A 22,235-nucleotide genomic window follows, 5' to 3' on the forward strand; every position below is an offset into this window, starting at 1 on the left:
TTTCTTCCCAAATCTTGTTTTAGAATCAGACTATGCCCAGGTATCCTTCTCCTTAGCACTCATGAATCTAAGATGTCATGGTTACGTCTTTCTCTTATTTCTATTTCAGCAACCAGTTCCTCCTACTGGTTAAAAATCAGTTACCAATTCCCCTTCACCTTCCTATATCCTACGGTCCAGCCAGATGGCCTTCCTGGCTGTTCCTTACACACAGCATTTCATTTCCCATCTCTGCCTTTGCAACAGCTACTCCCCATGCCTGGAATAGAATTCCTCCTCATCTCTATCTTTTAGGATCAGTTGTTTGCTTGAAAAATCATTTCAGATGCTGTCCTCTTCCCCTTCCCCTGTTCTCCTTAGCTACTAGTGCACCCCATTACCTTGTACATACTTATATATGCATATGTGGTCTTTACTGATAGCAAGTAAGCTCCTTGGAGGGTTGTTTCACTTTTTTTGTCCTCAGAGTTTCCTACACAAAGTCCTACTCTGATAGTTTATCATGGTATGGAGGTAACCTTGGATTCTCAAGGCTTTGGCAGGTTCTACCATCTTACAAAAGCATCAACGACAGCCCTGGCAAAAGATCAAGTCTATTTCCCAAGCTAACTACAGAGAGAGACATCACCAGTACAATGGCCAACAGGTAATGAATTTGTTTTTGGCCACAGCAAACAACCCATGAAATAAATTTTAAAAAATTTAAATGCCCTCAGACCTGTCCATCCTCCTTTTGCTTCTACAGTGATGGTAGCATATTGGCAAGAAAGAAGACAAGGCGGTGGGTGCTAAAAATCATGGTTTTTAGGCCATCAATATGCTTTAACTTAACTACTAGTACTCTAAATGTGAAATCTTCATATAATTACCAAGAGTAGACATATTGCTAAAGGATCTGAATCAATCTTGACATTCTTGCTATAATCAAAACCAGAAGAAACAAGTTTCAGCTAAATGGAAAGATGGCTCACTCATCAGAAAGTAAAGAGAACAGTTAATGGAATGGGTTTTATTGTACCACCAAGGACAAGAATATTTGTTCATCATGTGTTACAATACTAACAAATCAAATAAGATAACACATGTACAGTGCTTTGCAAACTTTAAAGAGCTATATAAATGCTAGCTATTATTACTACTATTCACCAAAAAAAAAACCTCCACAACAACTGAAACTTATATAACAAAATCAGCTTCCATGGTTGAAGAGGTAGAGAAAAATGTACGAAGTACTTGATAAGATCCTCCAAACTAAATCAATGAACACTCTGATATTTGGTAACTTCAATGGGAAGGTAGGAAAGGTAAAGAAGGAGAGAAGTATATGGGAAAGCATGGTTCAGAAAGAAGTAGAGAGTACAAAGACGTGCAGATTACACAGAAGCTCCATGCCTCTTCAGCAAGAAAAATTTCTTAAAGAAAAGAATTGATAGGTGTTATCAAATAACATCATAAATAACAAAAATATATTTTACCAAACAGAAAAAGACCTGTTTTTGATATGAAAGTTGTCCCTGAGTAACTCAGGTCGTTCTAAATACATATACTTGTTGAATATCCTTCTCCTGTTAGGCTAAGGAAATTTCCTTTTGCTAATTGCTGAATAATCTCAACATATTTCATTTTGTTCTAATGTTGAACCTAAAGCACCACAAGGCTGGCCTGAGTCAAGGCACATCCCAGAATACATGTCAATACAAAATCTTTGTGAGAGTCATGTATATCTGAAATGACAGTATTCTTGATGATGCTATTTGTAGGGAACAAGCAGGCTTCTACAAACAAGATTCATCAATGGCTTACATCTTCACCATTTCACAACAAAGCTAAAGATATAGAGAACATAAGATTCCATTGATCATTACTATAGTCTTTGATTTGGTAGAACAAGATGCCAGCTTATAAGTGCCTTTACAATTAAGTATCTACTATCCAGACATCAAAATAATTCAAAATTGCTTGAAAAATATAACCACTGAAATAACCCTGTAATAATCCTCTGGATAATAAACAACAGATGAGGCGTAAAACAGGGAGATGTGTGTTTGCCAAAGGTATTTGCTACTGTGATGGATAAGATCCAGTGGAGAGTCCCAAGTTGAAGAGGAATTACCTGTGGATGGTGAGGTCCTCCAGATGTTCCTGTTTGTGGATGACACTGTGCTGATTACATCAAGCCCCGGAACACTGCAGAGCCTCCTAGAAGAGATCTGTAATCACTCAAAGGAGTTTGGACTATCTATCCACACAGGAAAGATCAAATGGATGAAGAACATCCATTGTACAAAATATACATGCATTTAGAAAGACAATCTATAAAGAGTTTATCCACCAGATGTATATATCTGGATAAGACAGTATAGATGGGCAATGAGGTGGGCCCAGAGTTGAACAGGTGAGGAGCATGCTAAATTGACTTAATGAAAATGCAAAGCTCATTGATCTCAAAGCTTACCATGATGGCAAAGGCATATCTTTTAATACTAATACCTTACCAGCATTGCTTTTTGGCAGCAAGACATGGAATTATAAAGAATTAAAAATAAGTAGCACACAGAAGGCAATGGATAAAATACATGATAGGAGTATTTAGGCTATAACAGCTAACTGGGAAGGAATTCTGTAAAAGATATCAAGAAATTACATGATAGGAAGAGAAGATGGGCTGGTCACATGACAAGAACAAGGGATGACAGGTTAGATAGTCACAGTGCTCTAATGGTAGATTGTGACATCAGGAGAAACCAAGGAAGGCTTCCAACATGTTGGATGGGCCACTATGACAAACTTATAGAAGCACATGGATAAGAACCACACAGGATGGATACACGCGAATGAGTTGCAACCTGAATCACTGGAGAAAACTTCTGAATCTCTGAGATTGTAGAACCATTTTAGTATTTGTATATTGTCCCAAGTGCCTAGTAGGCACTTAACAAATGCTTGGTGATAAAGTTTAAAATTTCCTCAGCTGCTTTTTAGTATAGAACAGGAGTTCTTATCATTTTTGGCATCATAGACCCCTTTGGCAATCTGATTTAGTTACACTGGCCTGATTACTGATCCACAAACAATACACTTTGTCTCATAACTCTACGCATTTTTTTGGAGGGGGGAAGACAGGGCTATTGGGGTTTAGTGACCCGCCCAAGGTCATACAACTAGTAAGTTTGTCAAGTGTCTGAGGCTGGATTTGAACTCAGGTCCTCCTGACTCCAGGGCTGATGCTCTACTCACTGCGCCACCTAGCTGGCCCATCTCTATGCATTTTTACCTGTTTCCCCCCATACCTGGAACACCCTCTCTCCTCATTTCTACTTTCTAGCTTCCAATTCCCATAATGCTAGAGCGCCTTCCTTCTGAGAGTTTATCTCTAATTTAATCTGTAAGTACCCTGTTTGTACATAGTTGTTTTTTTGAAGGTTGAGAAGGGCTTTTATTATTGTTTTGTTTTTCAAAAGTATGCTGGAGCTTATGTCCCTGGCACATAAGAAATGCTTTTTGATTTGAACTGGTGAAGGCTATGGACCCTTTCTCAGAATGTTTTTAAATGCATAAAACAAAATATGTGTGATTGAAAAGGAAGCCACTATTATTAAAACACAGTTATCAAAATATTTTTAAAATCAAGTTCACAGACATCAGATGTAGAAACTGTCAAACTCTTATAATAAAAACCTAAAAGACTATCACTCATTGATTTTGAAGTCTGAATGAATGTCACTCATTAATTTAGGTGAATGTCACTTGTGTTTTTAGCCCTTCAATTAGAAGTACTTTAATATGCAGTATGATTTAAGCCTTTTAAAAAAAATTTACAGTAATTCTTTACTTATCTGGAATCATTAGGAAATGAGGTCATAGAATATAATAAGAGTTAGCGTGACACCCTGAAAATTAATTGATCATAACCCCCCCATTTTATAGATGAAGACACTGAGGTCCAGAGAGAATAGGTGACTTGAAGGTCACACAGGGAATAAACAGAAAAGCTGTCTTCCACTGAACAGAAATACATAAAAAATTTCAACTAAGCACTAATACTTTATTCTGAAGGGAAGTAGATAAGAGAGATTACAGACCTCTTCACTTCCTTCTCAAAATACTTTGAACACCTAACTTTTTCTTAAATCTCTGCTATACCACAGTGATGCCCTTTTCTGCTTACCAATTATTTCTATGTGCTTACAGACACCTTAATTTCCCTTACCACCTAGTTTTGACAATCAGATACTAGACATTGTGCTTCTTAAGAAACCAAAACATACTATAAAGGCTACATATCAAAGCTCAACTATTTCACCTATAGGAGAGTTTTAACTAAATAGAATCTATTTTTACCCTTGGCATATTTCTGTCTTGGTTATCTAATTTCCTACTCTTCAACGAAAGTTTCAAAGTATCAAATTATATATTGGGGAGGGGTGGGTGGGTAATAAATTTAAGAAATAAAAAGATATCTCTATATCATCTAATCCAAGCCATTTTTATACTTGTGGAATTTGAGTCCTTGAGGCATTTATTAACTCATCTAAAGTCACCCATGTGCGGAGTGGCAAAGTTGAAATTTCAATACTGACCCTCTAACTCCAAATTTAACACTCTTCCCACTGCTGCAAGCTGCCTCCAAAAGATTAAAGAAGGGAAAACAGAAGAGCAGGGCTCCAATTATTAAGTCTCTAACTTTCTAGTTACCTGAGACCAGGAGTGAGAGAAAAGTGTGGGGTTATCAACCTGTTATAGTAGGCCTTAGAAGTATAGTACCTCATCCCCATGTTATGGGGCAAGCATATTTACAGAATGGGGGATAAGTGTGTTAACACTGGGGTCCTGGATTCTGGTTCCCCAAGGTGGAGTGGAAGGGAGAGGAGAGAGCAGTGTGGCCAGGGGTTCAGGCACCATGAGTAGCTTCAGCAAGGAAGATCAGAAGTCAGAGAGTAACAAGAAGTTGGAATGAAGAATCAAATTTTGTAAAGAAATTAAGTATAATACTAAGTGGACTGGAAACACTTGGCATATTTGCATTTATACTTAGCTTTTACTGTAAATTTAAGAATTCAATTTTCAGTTTAGTTCAATGAAGATTTATTAGTATTTATAAAGCCCTATGTGGCCAAGAGTGGTATATTCTAATATTTCAGCATACATATGTAGAAAGACTTTCTGATAAGACTGGGTTGAAAAATAAGAGTCAAGAGCTCTTCCATGACTGTGGTAGACTATGATGCAGACTATCTCATTAAAAGATTTCTTCTGGAAATATGGAATCTGATAGGTGATAATAATAATAATAATAAGCTAATAGCTAATATTGTACTTTAAGGTTTGCAAAGCTCTTTACAAATATTATATTACTTCATCTCCACAACAAGCCTGGGAGATAGGTGCTATTATTATCTTCATTTTACAAATGAGAAAAAGGAGGACAAAAGTTAAGTGACTTGCCCATGGTCACATAGTCTGTGTCTGAGGCAGTATTTGAACTCAGGTCTTCTTGGCTCCAGGTACAGTACTCTATCCATTAAGCCAGATGTTCTTTGTGGTGAGATCCAGCAGTAGATACCATGGAAGCAGCAGCTGAGGATTAAGGTGCATGGGCAGAGGGATGTATGTACCTGCATAAAGCCTGCCCAGGACCCAAAAGTCCCTCCTTTCTCACCAGTTTTGTGGTTCACTGTAGTCGGCTGACATATTTTTCTAAATCCATTTGAAATCAGTTTCCAAGCCATTAAGCATGGTGCTTTGACTGCAGTACATACTCACAGATGTATCTTTTGGCTCACTGAGGACCAAAAAATTCAAATGTGATGCTGCCACGGATCTCTTATGTTACTTGTATCAAGCTTCAGGTAGGAGCTGGATTAGATGACTCTTCAAGACCCTTTCCAACTGTAAGATTGTATGAACTTATATCAAGGTCATTTTTTTTTTTTTGGCTGAGGTCATGAGGTATAGTACCTACCTTCTGCAACATATTCCTTGGCTGAATAGGTGAAACCTCTTCTGGGTGGCTTGGTCTTCAGGCTTTAGAGAAAATGCTAGTCCACAGTTCAAAAACAATAAAAATAGTGGATGAAAGATAGCCACCACTCAAGATAAACCTAGTTAAGGAATAGAAAATATGTGGTTTCCAATGATCGTACAGCATTGTTAATCCTCCAAGAATGACCATGACAGCTCTGCTACACCAGTGACATAAGCAATCAAACACAATTTATTTTCCCTTTTGGGAAAAAGACTCATAAAATGATTAAGTTTAGTACTGTATCCATGGTTTGATGTTTTAAAGATCAGATCTAATCGTATATCAAAGCAAGGTAGATTCTTTTTGCTTCCCCATCTAATCATATGTCAAAGACAAGGTATATTCTTTTTTTTTTCTTTCCAAGTTTCATCTTGTAAAATATGCTTTTGTAAAAGACTAATCTGGGATATTTAGGTGGGGGGAAGAAGCTTGTATTTTTAAAAACAAACAGCAAACAATTTATATTGATAGCTGAATTGGAAAAAAATCAATGGTCTCAATTCAAAATGTAAGCATTGACAGGAATTTACAGATTAAAACAAAATTTACAAAGAACAACATTTTGTCAGATGCATTCAGGGTTTTTTCTATTTCAAATAGGTAGATTTAAGAAGAGTATTTTGTTATATTTACCAATAATCCTAGAAAATTACAATCATTTCCCTTACACACCTCATTCCAATTCAGATCTTTCTTATATTTCAAAGGAGCTCAAAAGAAACACAAGATGCGCAAATTTTACAGACATCTCCATTCCAAATGTTCATATGGACTACTTCTGCCAGACCTGCTACAGCCATCCAAACTCATGTTAGTCTGATCAGCCACAGTTGGATACACCATACATTGACTCCAACATGGTGATGTCATCTTGATCCTCCTCAATTGCAAGTGACAACAACCAAGTAAAATGGAAAATATGGGTAGTTCACATTTCTACGTAATAACCTATAAAAATTCAAAATAAAATGCTCAGGCTGATACATCATAGCTGTTTCTTTATTAGAATCTATGACATGTTTGATATCATGTAACTACATTGAAAATTCACTCATTTTACAATGCTAAATTATAGTATGGATTACCATTGACAATATTTCCATATATAGTCCTGGGGCACCAACAACTAAATTTATAAGATATTTATGGAAGGAATCAACACAATTATTATCTGAAGACAATGTAACATGATGTTGTGACAGTTAATATTCTTATTTGCTTGAGTCATTCTTCTAGCAGGTTCAGGTACCAAGGAACCACAGTCAAAGAACACAGCTTTGGGGCAGCTAGGTGGTGCAGTGAGTAGAGCCCTGGCTCTGGAGTCAGGAGGACCTGAGTTCAAATCCAGCCTCAGACACTCGACACACTTACTACCTGTGTGACCTTGGGCAAGTCATTTAACCCCAATTGTCCTGCCTTCCCTCCTCCAAAAAAAAAAAAAAAAAGGAACACAGTTTCTATGATGAACAAGAGGAGAACTTGGAATACAATGTTCTTAAAAAAGCAAAAGATAGAGACTCTGCAAAATATAATCCTAAAGGGAAATAAAATAGACCTGCAATGTGTGAAAGCACATTAAACCACTCTTCTTTAATTCAACTGAAAATATTAGGAAATTTTTTTTCTAGTCTAAAAATTTTCTAGACTTTTTCTTTTAGGTAAATGTGTAGAAGATTTACGACAAAAAGGCCTTCCTGTGGAAAAATGGATTAGGATGAAAACTAAATTTAACTCTTATCTCGTTAAGATCAAATTAAGTAGCATTTATCAAGTGCTTATCACATGGCTAGGACACAGCTATTGGCATGTTATCTCCACAAGTTCCTTGACAGCAGGGACTGGTTCTTACCTGTCTTCATATCCCCAGGGCTTAGTACGATGCCTGGTACTTAGTTAATAAATACTCATTAATTTGACTACTATCTTTTCTTTTCTTTACCCCTTAATCTTTCTCTTCCTAGTGTATTATCTCACAGAACCCAGCATACAATCTGGACATTAATAACGTGATTCTTCAAAGCTTTCTCCATTTAAAACCATGGAATAAGTGATCGATAAATTCTTGTTAACTTGACAGACCAAAGTACAATCTATGCCTTCCCAGAAAAACATAATGCATGCCTTCATGACTTTCAGTCTTTCTCAACTGTGTCCTACTCTTCTGACCCCATTTGGAGTTTTCTTGGCAGAGATACTGGAGTGGTTTGCCATTTCCTTCTCCAGCTCATTTTACAGATGAGGTACTGAGGCAAACAGGGTTAAGGGACTTGCCCAAGGTCATACAGCTAGTAAGTGTCTGAGGCCAGATTTGATTGCAGGAAGATGAGTCTTACTGACTCCAGGCTTGACACTCTATCCACTGTACAGCCTAGATCCTTGCCTTCATGATAGTCACCAATATTTGAAGAGCTAACCTGTAGAAGAGGGATAAGATTTGTCTTGCTCGGTCTCAAAGGAAAGATCCAGAAGCAATGCACAGAAATTACAAGCATATTTCATCCAATATAAGGGAAAACTTCCTACATTAGAGGTGTCAAAAATGGAATGAATGAGTTCTCATCAAAGAAGGTCTCCAAGTAGAGCTGGATGACTCTTTAATATCCAAAGAAGGCCTTTAGCCAAGTGATTTTTCTTACTCAAATCTCATATACTACTGTGTCTGGACCTCTTCTACACATCTGATATAACTTGTATTATACACTCTATTCTTTTAAATCTTGCATTGAAGCCTTTGAGAGGAGGGATCATATATTTTTGCAATCCCCAGGACCTGAGATAATACACTGTGTACAAGTAGCACTTTTTTTTTATTGAACTGAAAATATTGAAGAAGAAAACTCAAAGGTCCCTTCAAACTTTGCCATTCTAGTATAGAAATCTATCTGGCCCTACAAGGAAATAAGGGGGAAGGAGATGGGGGTGGGGGAGGAGTGGAGTGATAGAAGGGAGAACAGACTGGGTAAAGGAGCAATCAGAATACAAGCCATCTCGGGATGTGGGGAGAGTAAAGATGGGGAGAAAATTTGTAACTCAAAATCTAGTGGAAATGAAATGCTGAAAACTAAAAATAAACAAATTTTTTAAAAAACTTTGCCATTCTATAATTTCATAAGCCTCATCAGCTGCATAGGCAATTATCCCCCCAAAAACTTGTAGATATGGAGAAAATTTCAAAGATTTTACATGAAGTCCCCACACAAAGGAAATATTTTTTGGTTGGCAGTTCTTTTGCACTCAACTGAATCCTTACAGGAAAAAAAAAGATCAGCTATATTAAGAATAATCACAAATTTCTAGTTAATGTGGTACACATCATTACTATTGTATTTTGTTTAAAAATAGGTAACCATTTAAAAAAAAACTACTCTTCTAGTTCTGTGAGCTTTTGTACTTCTAACATGGCAGGGGAATGGAGATTATGATGGTTAGCCTGGAGAGAATTCAGCCAACAAGTAGTAGGAGATCTAGGCATGAAAAGCATGGATGTATCATGAAAACTTTACAGGAAGAAAATAGCAACAGTATCAAGTGTATTAGAGAAGTCAAAAAAGGAAGAGGACTAAGAAAAGGCCACTAAAAACACACTGGTAACTTCGGAGAGAACAGTTTCAAATGAGTTTTAAGCTCAGAAGCCTGGCTGCAAAGGACTGAGGGTTGAGTGAAAGGAAAGGAAGTAGCTTCCTGGATTCCTTCAAGTCCCAGGTTAAAGGCCACCTTCTACAGGAAGCCTTTCCCAATCTCTCTTAATGCCTTTCCTCTGTGAATTATTTCCTATTTGTCCTATACAAAGCTTGTTTGTACACAACTGTTTGTATGTTGTCTTTCCAATTAAACTGGAACCTCCTCAAAGGCATGGACTGTCTTTTTCCTTTCTTTGTATTCCCAGCACTTAGCACAGTGCCTGACATATAGAACATACTTAATAAATGTTTACTGACTGAAGTAGAACTGTGAGAAATGGTGGGAGCAGTTTTGTTTCCACAGAGTTGAAAGTATCACTCTCCCTGCCTCCCTCCACCTTTACCAGAATGTAAGTCAAGTGACTGATCAGAACTAGTTCTAATCAGAACTGTGATCTAGCAGAGACCACGCTTCTGGTCAGGTGAAAGGTTAGAGACTTGCTTGACTGAGCCATTTGAGGAGGGCATGACCTAGGCAGTCAGGGGGTTGCATCTGGCCAATGAAGAGCCGGGTGGGAGATTCAAGGTGAGGGTCTATTAAAGGACTGGCATCCATCTGAGTCTTTTGTACTTTCTCCTGTCCTCTGTTCAGGGGAGGTACCCATTTATTCAGGGGAATAAATGTAAATTATAATTAAAATGCTCCTGGCTTCCCAACAAGTCTTGTTTATTCCTAGACAATGTAAGTATGTTTCTAACAAGGGGACATACCCATTTATTCAGACCCAATAAATATAAAATATAATTAAAACGTTCCTGGCTTCCCAAAGAGTATTGCTTATTCCTAGACAACATGAGTATTCTTTATAACAGAATTAATGAGTATACAGAATTTTTCCTGGGAGTTAAAGGGAAGAAAGACAGAGGCAGTTAGGTGATGCAGTGAATAAAACACAGGTATATGTTATTTTTCTATTAGAGTCTAAGTTTCACAAAGGCAGACACCATATAAACTTCATACCTCTCTTCAATAAGAGCTTAGTGTTCTTCATTACAGTAAGCACTTAATAAATATTTGTCATAAGTATCCATGGATACTTGTTCAAAAGAACAAGTGTGGCATAGTGAAAAGAGTCCTTGATTAAGAGTCAGGACAACTGGGTCTGAATAAGCTAGTGCAGGGGTGGGGAACCTGTGTTCTGGAAGCCACATGGGGCCTTCTAGGTCCTTGGGTGTTATGGGGTTTAGACTGTGGGAACCCCCTTGAACCCCATCCTGAATCTTCCCACTTGATCTGGCTTTTCATGCCCAAATAGCCTAGCCTAGCCTTTCATTGTCTGCCTCTGATTGCCTTCTATCTGTTTCCCACCCTTGATCCATATCAAAATATCTATACTCAAGAATGTTACCCTAGCCCTCTATGGTCTGTCATCTCCAGGTAGCCTTCAGCTATTCCTGCCCTGGAGTCTGACCTCACCCCAGTCACTCCAATCACCCCAATCCTCCCCAAACCCCTCCTCCCACCACCCCAGACTACTTGACCACCCTAGATCCCTCCAACAATCTTTCTATAGATGAGCTCCATCTTGCCTCCATGAAGGCGCTCAGATTCAATCTAGCTCAGCTCAGATTAATTTGGCCCGCTGGCATTAGCGTCACAAATGCTCAGGCTCCCTAAGAATCTACCCAATATGGCAAATCTTTAATAAACTTTGTTTTTATTTGGCTGAGAAGGCTTGAGTCTAATGCATTCAGCAGGACTCAGTGCATTGGTATTTTGGGGTCTCGAGCACCCCTCAACCCCAAATCTGAACAGGTACAGCCTTTTGACTGAGTTCCAGTTTTACAGAACGAATCCTTTTGTCAAAAGGATTCGTTCTGTGAAGTTTGGATTCAGTCAAAGGGCCATACTTGAGGACCTAGAGGGCCACACATGGCCTGGAGGATGCAAGTTCCCCACACCTGATAACCAATCATTTTATAATCACTGATTCTAGTAAGGCTAATTTGTTTAAAAGTTATAAAACATCTCTCATTTGAAAAAACAACATAATGTGCTTCACCCACATAGGAAATTCTTCACTCAGGTAAACAATCAAATAAGATAGTAGTAAAAATATTAAAGCTAGCATACTTCAATCAAAATTATTTTCCTCACTTTAAAAAATTATGGGTTACTGCAGCTAATTATGTATGAATACTATTCCTAAAATGATAAATCTAAAGATTTTAGACTAAAGGGAAAATTGAAAAAAATATCAAATTTATATTGAAGGATTCTTTTCTAAGTGCTTTTAGACCAAATCTATATTTCAAAGAACTTCCAAAAAGAAAACATTTAAATTACAACCACAGACTGTTACCAGCTCTTCCCCAGCTCACCTGTATAGCCCCAAACTAGACCAGTAACCCAAAATTACAAATAGCAGAAAGAGAAAATTTTCAGTTCACATATAAAAACTATGACAATTTTGGAATACAGGAAAAGTGTAACAGAGAAAAGTTTCATGAACTTCTTTTATTTGCTTGGCTTCTTTTATGCCAGGGTCACATAGGTAGCTTCTTATTTTTGAGGTTGTTTGACCTTAAGTTCTAAGGAGTTCACATAGAATCAATTAAGGATTTTATTAAGTGCTTGTTTTGTGCCAGGAATCAAGACACTAAGCAAAAACAAAAATAGTCCTTTGCTCTTAAGGAGCTTGCATTAAAATAGGCAACAGGTATATTTATATGTATATACAAGATACCAACAAAAACAAAGTTAGCTCAGGCTTATAAACATCTCAAAATTAGCTTCATTTGCAATTCAAAAATATTTACTGGTAATATATATTCTAGACACTGCACATTTTCATTCAAAGATGATTATAACAATAGCTGCCATAATGGTAACTTACAATCTAAGAGGGAAGGAAACTTAGAAAGCTTCTAGTCAAACCCCTTTCCTTTACAGATGAGGTAACTGAAGATGAGAATAACTGAGCAACAAGTCCAAAGTCAGAAAGGTTATTTTACAAGTGCATCCAGGCCTTTTGACTCAACATCAAGTGTTTCTTACCACCAAAACACACAGCCATCAAGTATGTAAATGACAACAATACAAATAATAATAATAATAATAATAATAAAAGTGCTAAAAGAGTTCAATGGCAGCAATGGCTAGTTGGAAGAGATCAGAGAAATCTTCAAGAAACTGAACCAGGAGTGATAAGGCATAAAAGAGGAAAGACCAATATAAGCAAAGACACAAAAGCAAGATGAGGTATATGTCTTTCTTGAATGAAATGCAGAATACATGTGAGAGTTTAAAGAGAAAAATGGGATAGAAAGGTAGTCTGCAACAATAAGTACTAGATTGTTTGGACTTTATATAACAGGCAATAGAGAATCACTGAAGGTTGTTGAATCCAGGTGATGCTTCATCAAGATGGTGAAGTAAATAGAAAGTTTAATCCTCAGATATGTACTCTATCAAAAACCAAAAAAACAAAAAAAAAAGAGCATCTTGAATGACTAAGAAATATAAAAAGAAACTACAGTAACTTCACCAAAACCAAGATGTGGCAAGAGGAAGAAAGGAAACCAGAGAAAGGAGAGGAGGAAGAGAAAGCACACACAGTTCATGGAGGCTTTCCAGCCTTGATCAAAAACAATCCTAGGACACTGTGACTCTATAGTAGTGCTATGTCCCAGGTATCAGAAAACCCAGAGAGCTACAAAGCGGTACCCCAGGGGAGTCAAACAGAGCTCTGAACTCAAGGGGATTTTTAAGATCATGAGAAGAGGACAGTGATGGACCACCTAATCAAGTGGATCTGAGAGTTTGCAGGTCATGGAACTGAATAGCCCTTGATACTTTGAAGAGCTCATTTCTCTGTACAAAGAGAATATAATCAGGCCTGGTATCTGCCAGCACTTTGTTCAGAGATACTAGTGGGAATTAAAGCCTGCAGCAGAATCCCAGATAATACAAATCAGGATCAAACAAGAACACATCATATCATCCAACAGTACAATAAAGCAATCACCTCCTGACCAGAAGTCCCAACTCGGAAAATAAGGCTGAAAATAAGAACAAAACTAAACTAAATAAGAAACCAAACAATAAAGAAATTTTATGGATACAGGGACAACTAGGACACAGGCTTAGATAAAGAAACTCCATAGTAACTGTGGGCAGAATTGCTTGACCACAAGGACTATTAGAATTCCTATAAGAGATGAAGCAAGTCAGGCAATAAACATCTATATGCCAGACACTATGCTAAAATCAAATGAGACATTATTTGTAAAAAGTGTTTAGCATAGTGCCTGGTAGATAGTAGGTGCTAAAAAAATGCTTATCCTTTCTCTCCTCTAAATGCTAGGAATGCAAAGAAAGGTAAAAACAGTCCATGCTCTTGAGGAGCTCACAGTTAAATGGAGGAAGACAACATGCAAATAACCATGTGCAAATAAGATACATACAAGATAAATTAGAAAAAATTAACAGAGGGAAGGCACTAGAAGTAAGAGGGCTAAGGAGACTTCCATTAGAAAGTAAGATTTTAGCTGGCACTTGAAAGAAGCCAGGGAAACTAAGAGGTAGAGAAGAGGAATGAGATCATTCCATGCATGAAAGACAGTGAAAATCCCTGGAGTTGGGAGATAGAGTATTATATGTGAGGAACAATAAGGAGACCAGTGTCATAAGATCACAGAGCATGTGGAAGGATGTAACGTATAAGAAAACTGGAAAGAGGGGAGCAGAGGAAAGGTGGTATCAGATTATGGAAGGTTTTGAATGACAAATAGGATTTTATATTTGATTCAGGGAGCCACTGAAGTTTATTGGGAAGGAAAGTGACATGGTCAGACTTGCCCTTTAGAAAGATCACTTTGACAGCTGAGTAGAAGATGGACTAGAGTGGGAAAAGACTTGTGGAAAGCAGTTCAGCCAGCAAGAGTTGTAATAGTCTAGCCATGAGGTGATGAGGGCCCACAGCAAAGCGGTGGTAATCTCAGAAGAGAGATACAAGAGACTGCAAGAGATGTTGCAAAAGTAAAAATGACAGAACTGGATAACAAATTTTGTGCAAAGGAGGTAAAAAAAAAAAGGTGAGGAGTCAAGGTGACATCAAGGTTACCAGGCTGGGGATCTAGGGGAATGGGGGCATTCTCAACAGTAACAGGAAAGTCTGAAAGTGGGGAGTTTCAGGGAAAATATAACTTCAGTTTTGGATATGTTGAGTTTAAAATGTCTACTGGCTATCCAAAAAGGTGTCTAACAGGTAGACAGGAGGTTGGAAGACAGATTAAAGCTGGATAAGTAGATTTAAGAATCATCAGCATGGAGAAGCTAATTGAATCCATGGAACCTGATAAGATCACAGAGTATAGAGGTAGAAAAGAAGAGAGCCCAAGACAGAAGTAGCTGGCTTGACCTTGATGAAAATCCAGCAAAGGAAATGGAAAAAGGAGCAGAAAGACAGATAGGAAGAGAACCTGGATAGAGAGAGGTATGTTACAAAAAACTTGAGAGAAGAGAATATCAAGAAGAAGAGAGTGATCCATAATGTCAAAGGCTGTAGGATGAGAACTGAGAAAAAGGCATTGGATTTAGCAATTAAGTGATCATTAATAGTTTTGGAAAAAGCAATTTCAGTCAAATTATGAGATCAAAAGCCAGACTTGAGAGTTAAAAAGATAAAGTTTAAAAATTGAGAGTTAAAAAGAAATCAAGAGTAAAGGATGTGAGTATACCTGTTGGAAACAACTTTCTCAAGGAGTTTAGCCACCAAAGGGAGGAGAGAGATGGGACAATACCAAGTGGCAATGGATGGATCAAGTAAAGTTTTTTTGAGCATAAAAAAAGACATGAGCATGTTGTAAGCACTAGGGAAACAGTTGGAAAACACTGAAGATCAATGACAGTGTAGGAATAATAAAGGGGACAATCTGCAGAAGAAAAGATGAAATAGGATCACTTGTACATGTAGAGAGATTAAACTTGGCAAGAAGAAGGACCATCTCTTCATGTGAGACAGGGAAGCAGGAAAGGAAAAAAAAATAAGATATAAGTAATTGTCTATGGAACTGACACTCCAAAGAGCATGGTGAGTGAGAAAGATATAATTTGTGAAGACTTCACAGGGTAAGAATACAGGGGCTACTCTCTTCTCATATTTCTGGAATGGGGAATGTCTGAGGGAGTAGGAGAGGCTTGGAATTTAACCTTGTAGTGACTTACCTAACTTCTGGAAAGTCAGGGCCTGAAGCTGTAGGTGCACCTCCTTTCCCCCTCTTTGGGTGCTAGCACAAGAATTTTACCAAATAGGAAGATAATGGACTACCTGTGAGCTGTTTGTTCTCTGCTCCAGGAAGGTCCCCCTCTCCTTCCTCATTCTTTCTCTTTACCCTAGCCATATCATCGCCACATCAGTAGCCAAATAAGGAAAGTATGTATTTTTGCACCTAGATTATAAGCCTGCCTCCCAGCCAATGGCGAAAAGGGATATAAGTGGGCAGGAATCTTTGCATTAAGGGTATATCTATTGATGCATTTCCTTTGTACCTTGCCTCCCTTCACTAGTTCATCCTAGTGGAGGCGATCGCCCAAATCTCGAGAGATTTGTAAAATAAATTCACTTTGCTTCTGCCTAAAGATGCCTCTCCAATTATTTGATTTTTCCATCCCACACAATGGGGTGGGTTGCTTTAGAGTGGGACAACTAAGGTTGTGGGAGGAGGGGGAAGGAGGGAAGGAATGAGGGGAATGAGAATAAGGGAATGAAGCAGTGGGGGTTACAAATATGAGAAGCCTAAAGGAAAGAATTAGAAAGAGAATAAACAGCTTAGCATAGTACTTAACTTCCTGAAAATTAGAATGAATCAAACAGAAATTAATTACTCCATGAGGCGATAAGGAACACTAAAACAAAATCAAAAGGTTGGGGGGAAAAATAGAAGAAAATATAAGGTATTTCCTAAGAATCATCAGACTACCTGTAATCTATGAAAAAAGAAAAGCCTGGTTACTATGTCTCAAGAAAACCTAAAAATGCCCAGACATAGTAGAATCATAGGTCAAAGTGAAAACAGAAAGAAAAAAATTCCCTAGATATCTTCTTAAAGAAACCCAAAATAAAAATCCCCAGGAACATAGTCAGAATCCAGAACTGAGTTAAAGATAAAATAGTTCACAAGCAGACAGAAGTAAAGAGTTGAACTCCCAAAGAATCGTAATTAGGATCACACAAGACCTAGTACTGGCAACCACATCTATAAAGAAGACAGTTTGTAATACAATATTTCAAAAAGAAAAAGTTATACAAGCTTACAACTCAGAATAACTTATCTTGCAAACGTGAGTATATCCTATAGAAGAAAAAAAGGAACCTTTAATGAAAAAGAGCAACTCTAAGCATTCTTGATTAAATTGCAAACAAACCAATTAAGAGAAATATAGTAAGGTAACTAACCACACTGGAGTTAACTAGATGAAACTAGGATTGCATTTGATTTAAATTTAAATTTAGCATTTAAATTATAATGGGGTCAGATCAGAAATAAGTAGACCTATAAAAGCCAAATGCTGTTAAGGGCAAAGGTGGGGTACAGGGGAACAACTACATAAGACAAAGGGACTAGTGATGTTTTTTTTTTTTTCTCTTAAAGATCTTAAGAAAAGGTAGGGAAAAAGAATAAACTAGGAAACAAGGAGGGAGGAACTCACTATTTCGAATAATCATGATGTCTAAGTAAAAGACTACATAAACACAAGAGTAAAGGGTATGGGAAACAACCATCATACTAAGCTTCACTCTCATCTGAACTAGACAAAGGATGGTTACTTACATTTACACACACACACACTCACACACACACACAGTAACATTTGGAGTAGAAATAAACTAGAGAAACGGGTGGAGCAGGGAGGGAGTCACGAGAGAGAGATTAGTCATAAGCAAAACAAGTTTCATCCTTGGAGGGTGGATCATAAAAGAAGAATTTAAAGAAAGGCAGCTTAGAAACAGGTAATTAATGTCTGACTGAGGTGAAGAGAGGAAGGGCATTGGAGTGCATGCAGACTGTTTTAATTTCAGATCATTAGCATTAAACATATTCCTTCCCTTTCACCACCTTCTCTGAAAAGAAGGGGATAGGTCAAGGAAAGAAAAATGAGTAAGAGGATATGATGGAGAGAAATACATGATTAAATAAGAATCAACACAAATGGGATGAACTCACCTCCCACCCCCAAGAAACAAAAAAAGACAGAATGCATTAGAAAACAGAATCTAACAATACCAGAAGCACCTAAACAAAGATTCACATGCTGTTAAAATGACAAGGTGGAGCAAAATTTATTATGCCTCTGTTAAACTCAAAAATGCAAGGATAGCAATCATGACCTTGAACAAGGCAAGAGTAAAAAATAGACATGTTAAAAATGACAGAGACAAACCACATAAAAACAACAAATTATTATTCTTAATATTGTAGTTGGCTTGGGGACAGGATACAGGGCACTGAGTTCTCTAGATTTGACTAGTGATGACAGAGTTGAAAGGGATGATGGCACTGGCAGAGTTTTGGTGTATGGAGGCAAGAGGGCGCTAGGCACCAAATGCATACATACTTTCAAGCCAAAGACTGACGGATGACCAGCAATGACATGGTAGAAACTGAAGAAGCCAATATCGTTATAATAACCAACTCCTTCACCAAGCAAGCTGATCAAGCGATAGATGATGTCAAGAAATTCTGGAATGCTCAGAAGGTGGACACAACTCTTTGGAATGGGCAAGAGGCAATACCAAAGCTAAATCTATCTATAAAAACTGACAGGCAAATAGAATATATGGACCTCAAACATTTCTAACCACTTTGCAACCAAATAGATGATCTTCTAATCTTGGCTAGAGTTAAGTTTACTTCAAATGGAACCTCAGGGAGTTTTTCTTTAATTCTAGTAGCTTCTTGACTTGTTCCTCATGGTTACAATTTGGTAAAGGGAGCCATCCACCAGCTCTAGGTGGGGAAAACAGCAGCCTGCTCCCATGTTTCACTGCAACTGCCATGCTTGTGGTTACCCTGGATAAATCAATTCTTGCTGCCAGCTTCAGTTCCTGCACTCCATTAGAATGCCATGTTGAAACTTTTCATGATTGGATCAGTCAGTCAACAGCCAACAAACATTTATTGAGCATTACCTATGTGCCAGGCACTGTGCTAGGGATTAAGGATACAAATACAAACAAAAAGAAGGACAGTCCTCGCCTTCAAAGAGGTTACATTCTAATTAGGGAAGATAATACGTAAGAGAGAGCTGAAAGGGGGCAAAGGGAGAGGGTAAGAGAAGGTACCAAAGAGATAGGGTAGCAAATTCTGAAGAGCCATAACTAGGAGGAGAATATGAGATGGTTAGCCTGGGGTCCTTTCTAAAAATGGAGGTTCTGGAAGGAACTCGCCAATGGGAGAAAGGGTCCATAGAGGAGGAAAGATGTTCCAGGGCAAGAAGGGCACAAGGGTTAAGACAAGTTCCAAAGTGAGAAAGTAGCTGAGGTATGGTGGACGGAAAGATGACTGGACCAGGGTTCTACTTCAAAATGGAGCTTCCGAGACAACCACAGAAAAGGGAGAAAGGGGCCCCAGGGCAAAGAGATTCTAGGTAAGAAGGCCACAGAGAAAGAGTAAGGTTCCGGGGAATACTGGTACTGAGGGAAAAAACAGACCAAGTTGAGGAATCCATATAGCAACAATGGGAGGGAAAGATTGAACTAACTTTGGCTTATACCATCCTATTACTATAGAGGGCAACATCATCCTCCCAGTCTCTCAGGCTCACTACCTAGAAGTCATCCTAGACTCCTCATCATCTCCTACTCCACCATATCCAATCCGCTGCCAAGGACTGTCAATTTCACCTTTGTGCCATCTTTCAAATACATTACCTTCTCTCCTCTGACAGCTACCAGTCTAGTTCAAGCCCTCATCACCTCATGTCTAGACTACTGTAACAGCCTGCTGATGGGTATGCTTGCTTCAGGTCTCTCCCCACTCCAATCCATCCTTCCATTCAGCACAACAGAACTCCAGTGTTTCTCAATTGACTCTAGGATCAAATAAAAAAAGGTTTGTTTGGCATTCAAACCCTTCAGACCTAGCCCCTTCCTAGCTTTCCAATCATCTTATATGTTACTCCCCAACATATATGCTATAATCCAGTGATACTGATCTCAGACATTCCATGAACAAAACACTCTAGGCTCTGGGCATTTTCTCTGAAATGCTCTCCCTCTACCACTCTGACTACTGACCTCCCTGGCTTCCTTTAAGATCAACTAAAACCCCATCTTCTTCAGGAAGCCTTCCCCAATCCCTCTTAATTCTAGTACCTTTCTTCTGTTAATTATTGCCTATATTTCCTGTATATAGCTTGCTCTGTATACATTTCTTTGCAATTTGTCTCCCCCATTAGACTATGATCACTTTAAGGGCAAGAACTGTCTTTTATCTCTTTTTGTATTCCCAGCACTCAGCACAGTGCCTGGCACATAAAAGGTGCTTAACAATCAATAAATAAATATTGATTGGGTCTCAGTTTCCAGTTAATCCAATGAGAAGACTACCTGATCTCTAAGCTCGGCATTAGAGTCTATGATTAAATGCAATATATTGTATCATTAAAAGATACACAAATGTTGATAAACTTTAAAATTCCATCCACTGTTTTGTGAAGTAAAATTATTTAAATTTGTATTTTTCATTTTAATAAGTGTTATAGGCTGGGCTTAAATTGGGTCTGTCCCCTGGCAGTTTAGGTCCAGTACTGGAATGAAATGGAGATCAGATCATTTACCAGTTAATGAAAGGAGTTTTACCTAGCCAAAGAAGGAGGACATTCAACAGAGATATTCAGTAAGGATACCACATTGATTCAACAGAGCACAGCTTCCCAGTGTTAGTAATGCTGTCAGTCCATAGTCAAAAGACTCAAAAAAGTGAGTAGAGCATGGGCCCTGGAGTCAGGAGTACCTGAGTTCAAATCTGGCCTCAGACACTTGGACACATTTACTAGCTGTGTGACCTTGGGCAAATCACTTAACCCCAACTGCCCTGCCTTCCCCCTACCAAAAAAAAAAAAAAAAAGACTCAAAAAGAAAGAGCTTGACTCTTTGACCCAGCAGTACTACTTCTAGGACTATATCCCAAAGAGATCATAAAAATGGGAAAAGGACCCATATGTACAAAAATATTTATAGCAGCTCTTTTTGTGGTGGCTAAGAACTGGAAATTGAGGGGATGCCCATCAACTGAGGAATGGCTGAACAAGTTGTAGTATATGAATGTAATGCTATAAGAAATGAGGAGCAGAGAGACTTCATAATAACCTGGAAAGACTTATATGATCTGATGCTGAGTGAGGGGAACAGAACCAGGAGAACATTATACACATTTACAGAGACATGGTATCTATGATGACTAACTGATAGACTTGGCTCTTCTCACCAACGCAAGGTTCTAAGACAGCTCCAAAAGATTCATGATGGAAAAAGTGATTCACATTCAGAGAAAGAATTACAGAGTCTGAATGCAGAATGAAGCAAACTCTTTGCTCTTTTTTGGTTTTGTTTCTGTTTTGTTTCTTCTTTCTTGTGGTTCATTCCATTGGTTATAGTTCTTCTTTACAAATTGACTATTGTGAAAATATGTTAATGTGAAGGTATATGTAGAAGAGATATTGGATTACATGCCATCTTGGGTGGGGAGTAGGGAGAAGAAGGAGAGGAAGAAAATTTGAAACTCAAAAACCTGAGGAATTGAATGTGGTAAACTAAAACAAAAAATAAATTAATTTTTTTAAAAAAGAAATGATGAACAGACTTCAGAAAAACCTGGAAAGACTTATGAACTGATGCTGAATGAAGTTAGCAGAACCAGGAGAACATTATACACAGTAACAGCCACAGTGTGCGATGACTGACTTTGATAGACTCAGCTCTTCTCAGCAATGCAATGACCTAAAACAATTCCAAAAGACTCATGATGAAAAATGCCATCCACATCCACAGAAAGAACTATGGAGTCGGAATGCAGACTGAAGCATACTATTTGCTGTCTTTTTTTGTTTTGTTTTTTCTTTCTCATGGTTCCTCCCATTCGTTCTAATTCTCCTATACAACATGACTAACGTGAAAATATGTTTAATAGGAATGTATATGTAGAGCCTGTATCGGATTGCACGCTGTCTTGAGGAAGGGAAAGGGAGGGAGGTGGAGAAAATTTAAAACTTATGGAAGCAAATGTTGAAAACTAAAAATAAATGAAATAAATAAAAAACTAAAAATAAATAAATTTGAAAAAAAAAAGCTCCCCATAGCCTTTTGTATTCACAAAACCAGGAAGTCAAATCAACAACCTGAGCCAATCTCCTGAGCATGAAGGGAGGGTGAGGAAAAAGGCTTATTAAAAGCTTGCCTAAGCTAAATGGCAGGCTACTATGAAATATTGCTCCTATCACACCAGAGCATCAGTGCCACTGTTTAACAAGTCAACAAATAAGAACTTTAAGCTGATTATTATAATGTTGATAATAGGTACATAAT

General features: G+C 37.9%; 1 protein-coding gene across 2 annotated transcripts in view; it reads right to left on the minus strand.

Moving 5' to 3' along the window:
• Positions 1-22,235, minus strand: part of YAF2 (YY1 associated factor 2) — a 93,371-nt gene that overhangs the window by 65,493 nt on the left and 5,643 nt on the right. Inside the window, exon 3 of one of the 2 annotated variants that reach the window (XM_036761876.1) lies at positions 2,114-2,199. The exons of the other annotated variant lie outside the window; for it this stretch is intronic. Coding sequence (XP_036617771.1) covers positions 2,114-2,199 — 86 coding nt within the window. The remainder of the gene's footprint in view (positions 1-2,113; positions 2,200-22,235) is intronic. 2 annotated transcript variants of the gene reach the window in all.

This window comes from Trichosurus vulpecula, chromosome 5 (genome assembly GCF_011100635.1).
Source record: "Trichosurus vulpecula isolate mTriVul1 chromosome 5, mTriVul1.pri, whole genome shotgun sequence".
NCBI classification, from domain to species: Eukaryota; Metazoa; Chordata; class Mammalia; order Diprotodontia; family Phalangeridae; genus Trichosurus; species Trichosurus vulpecula.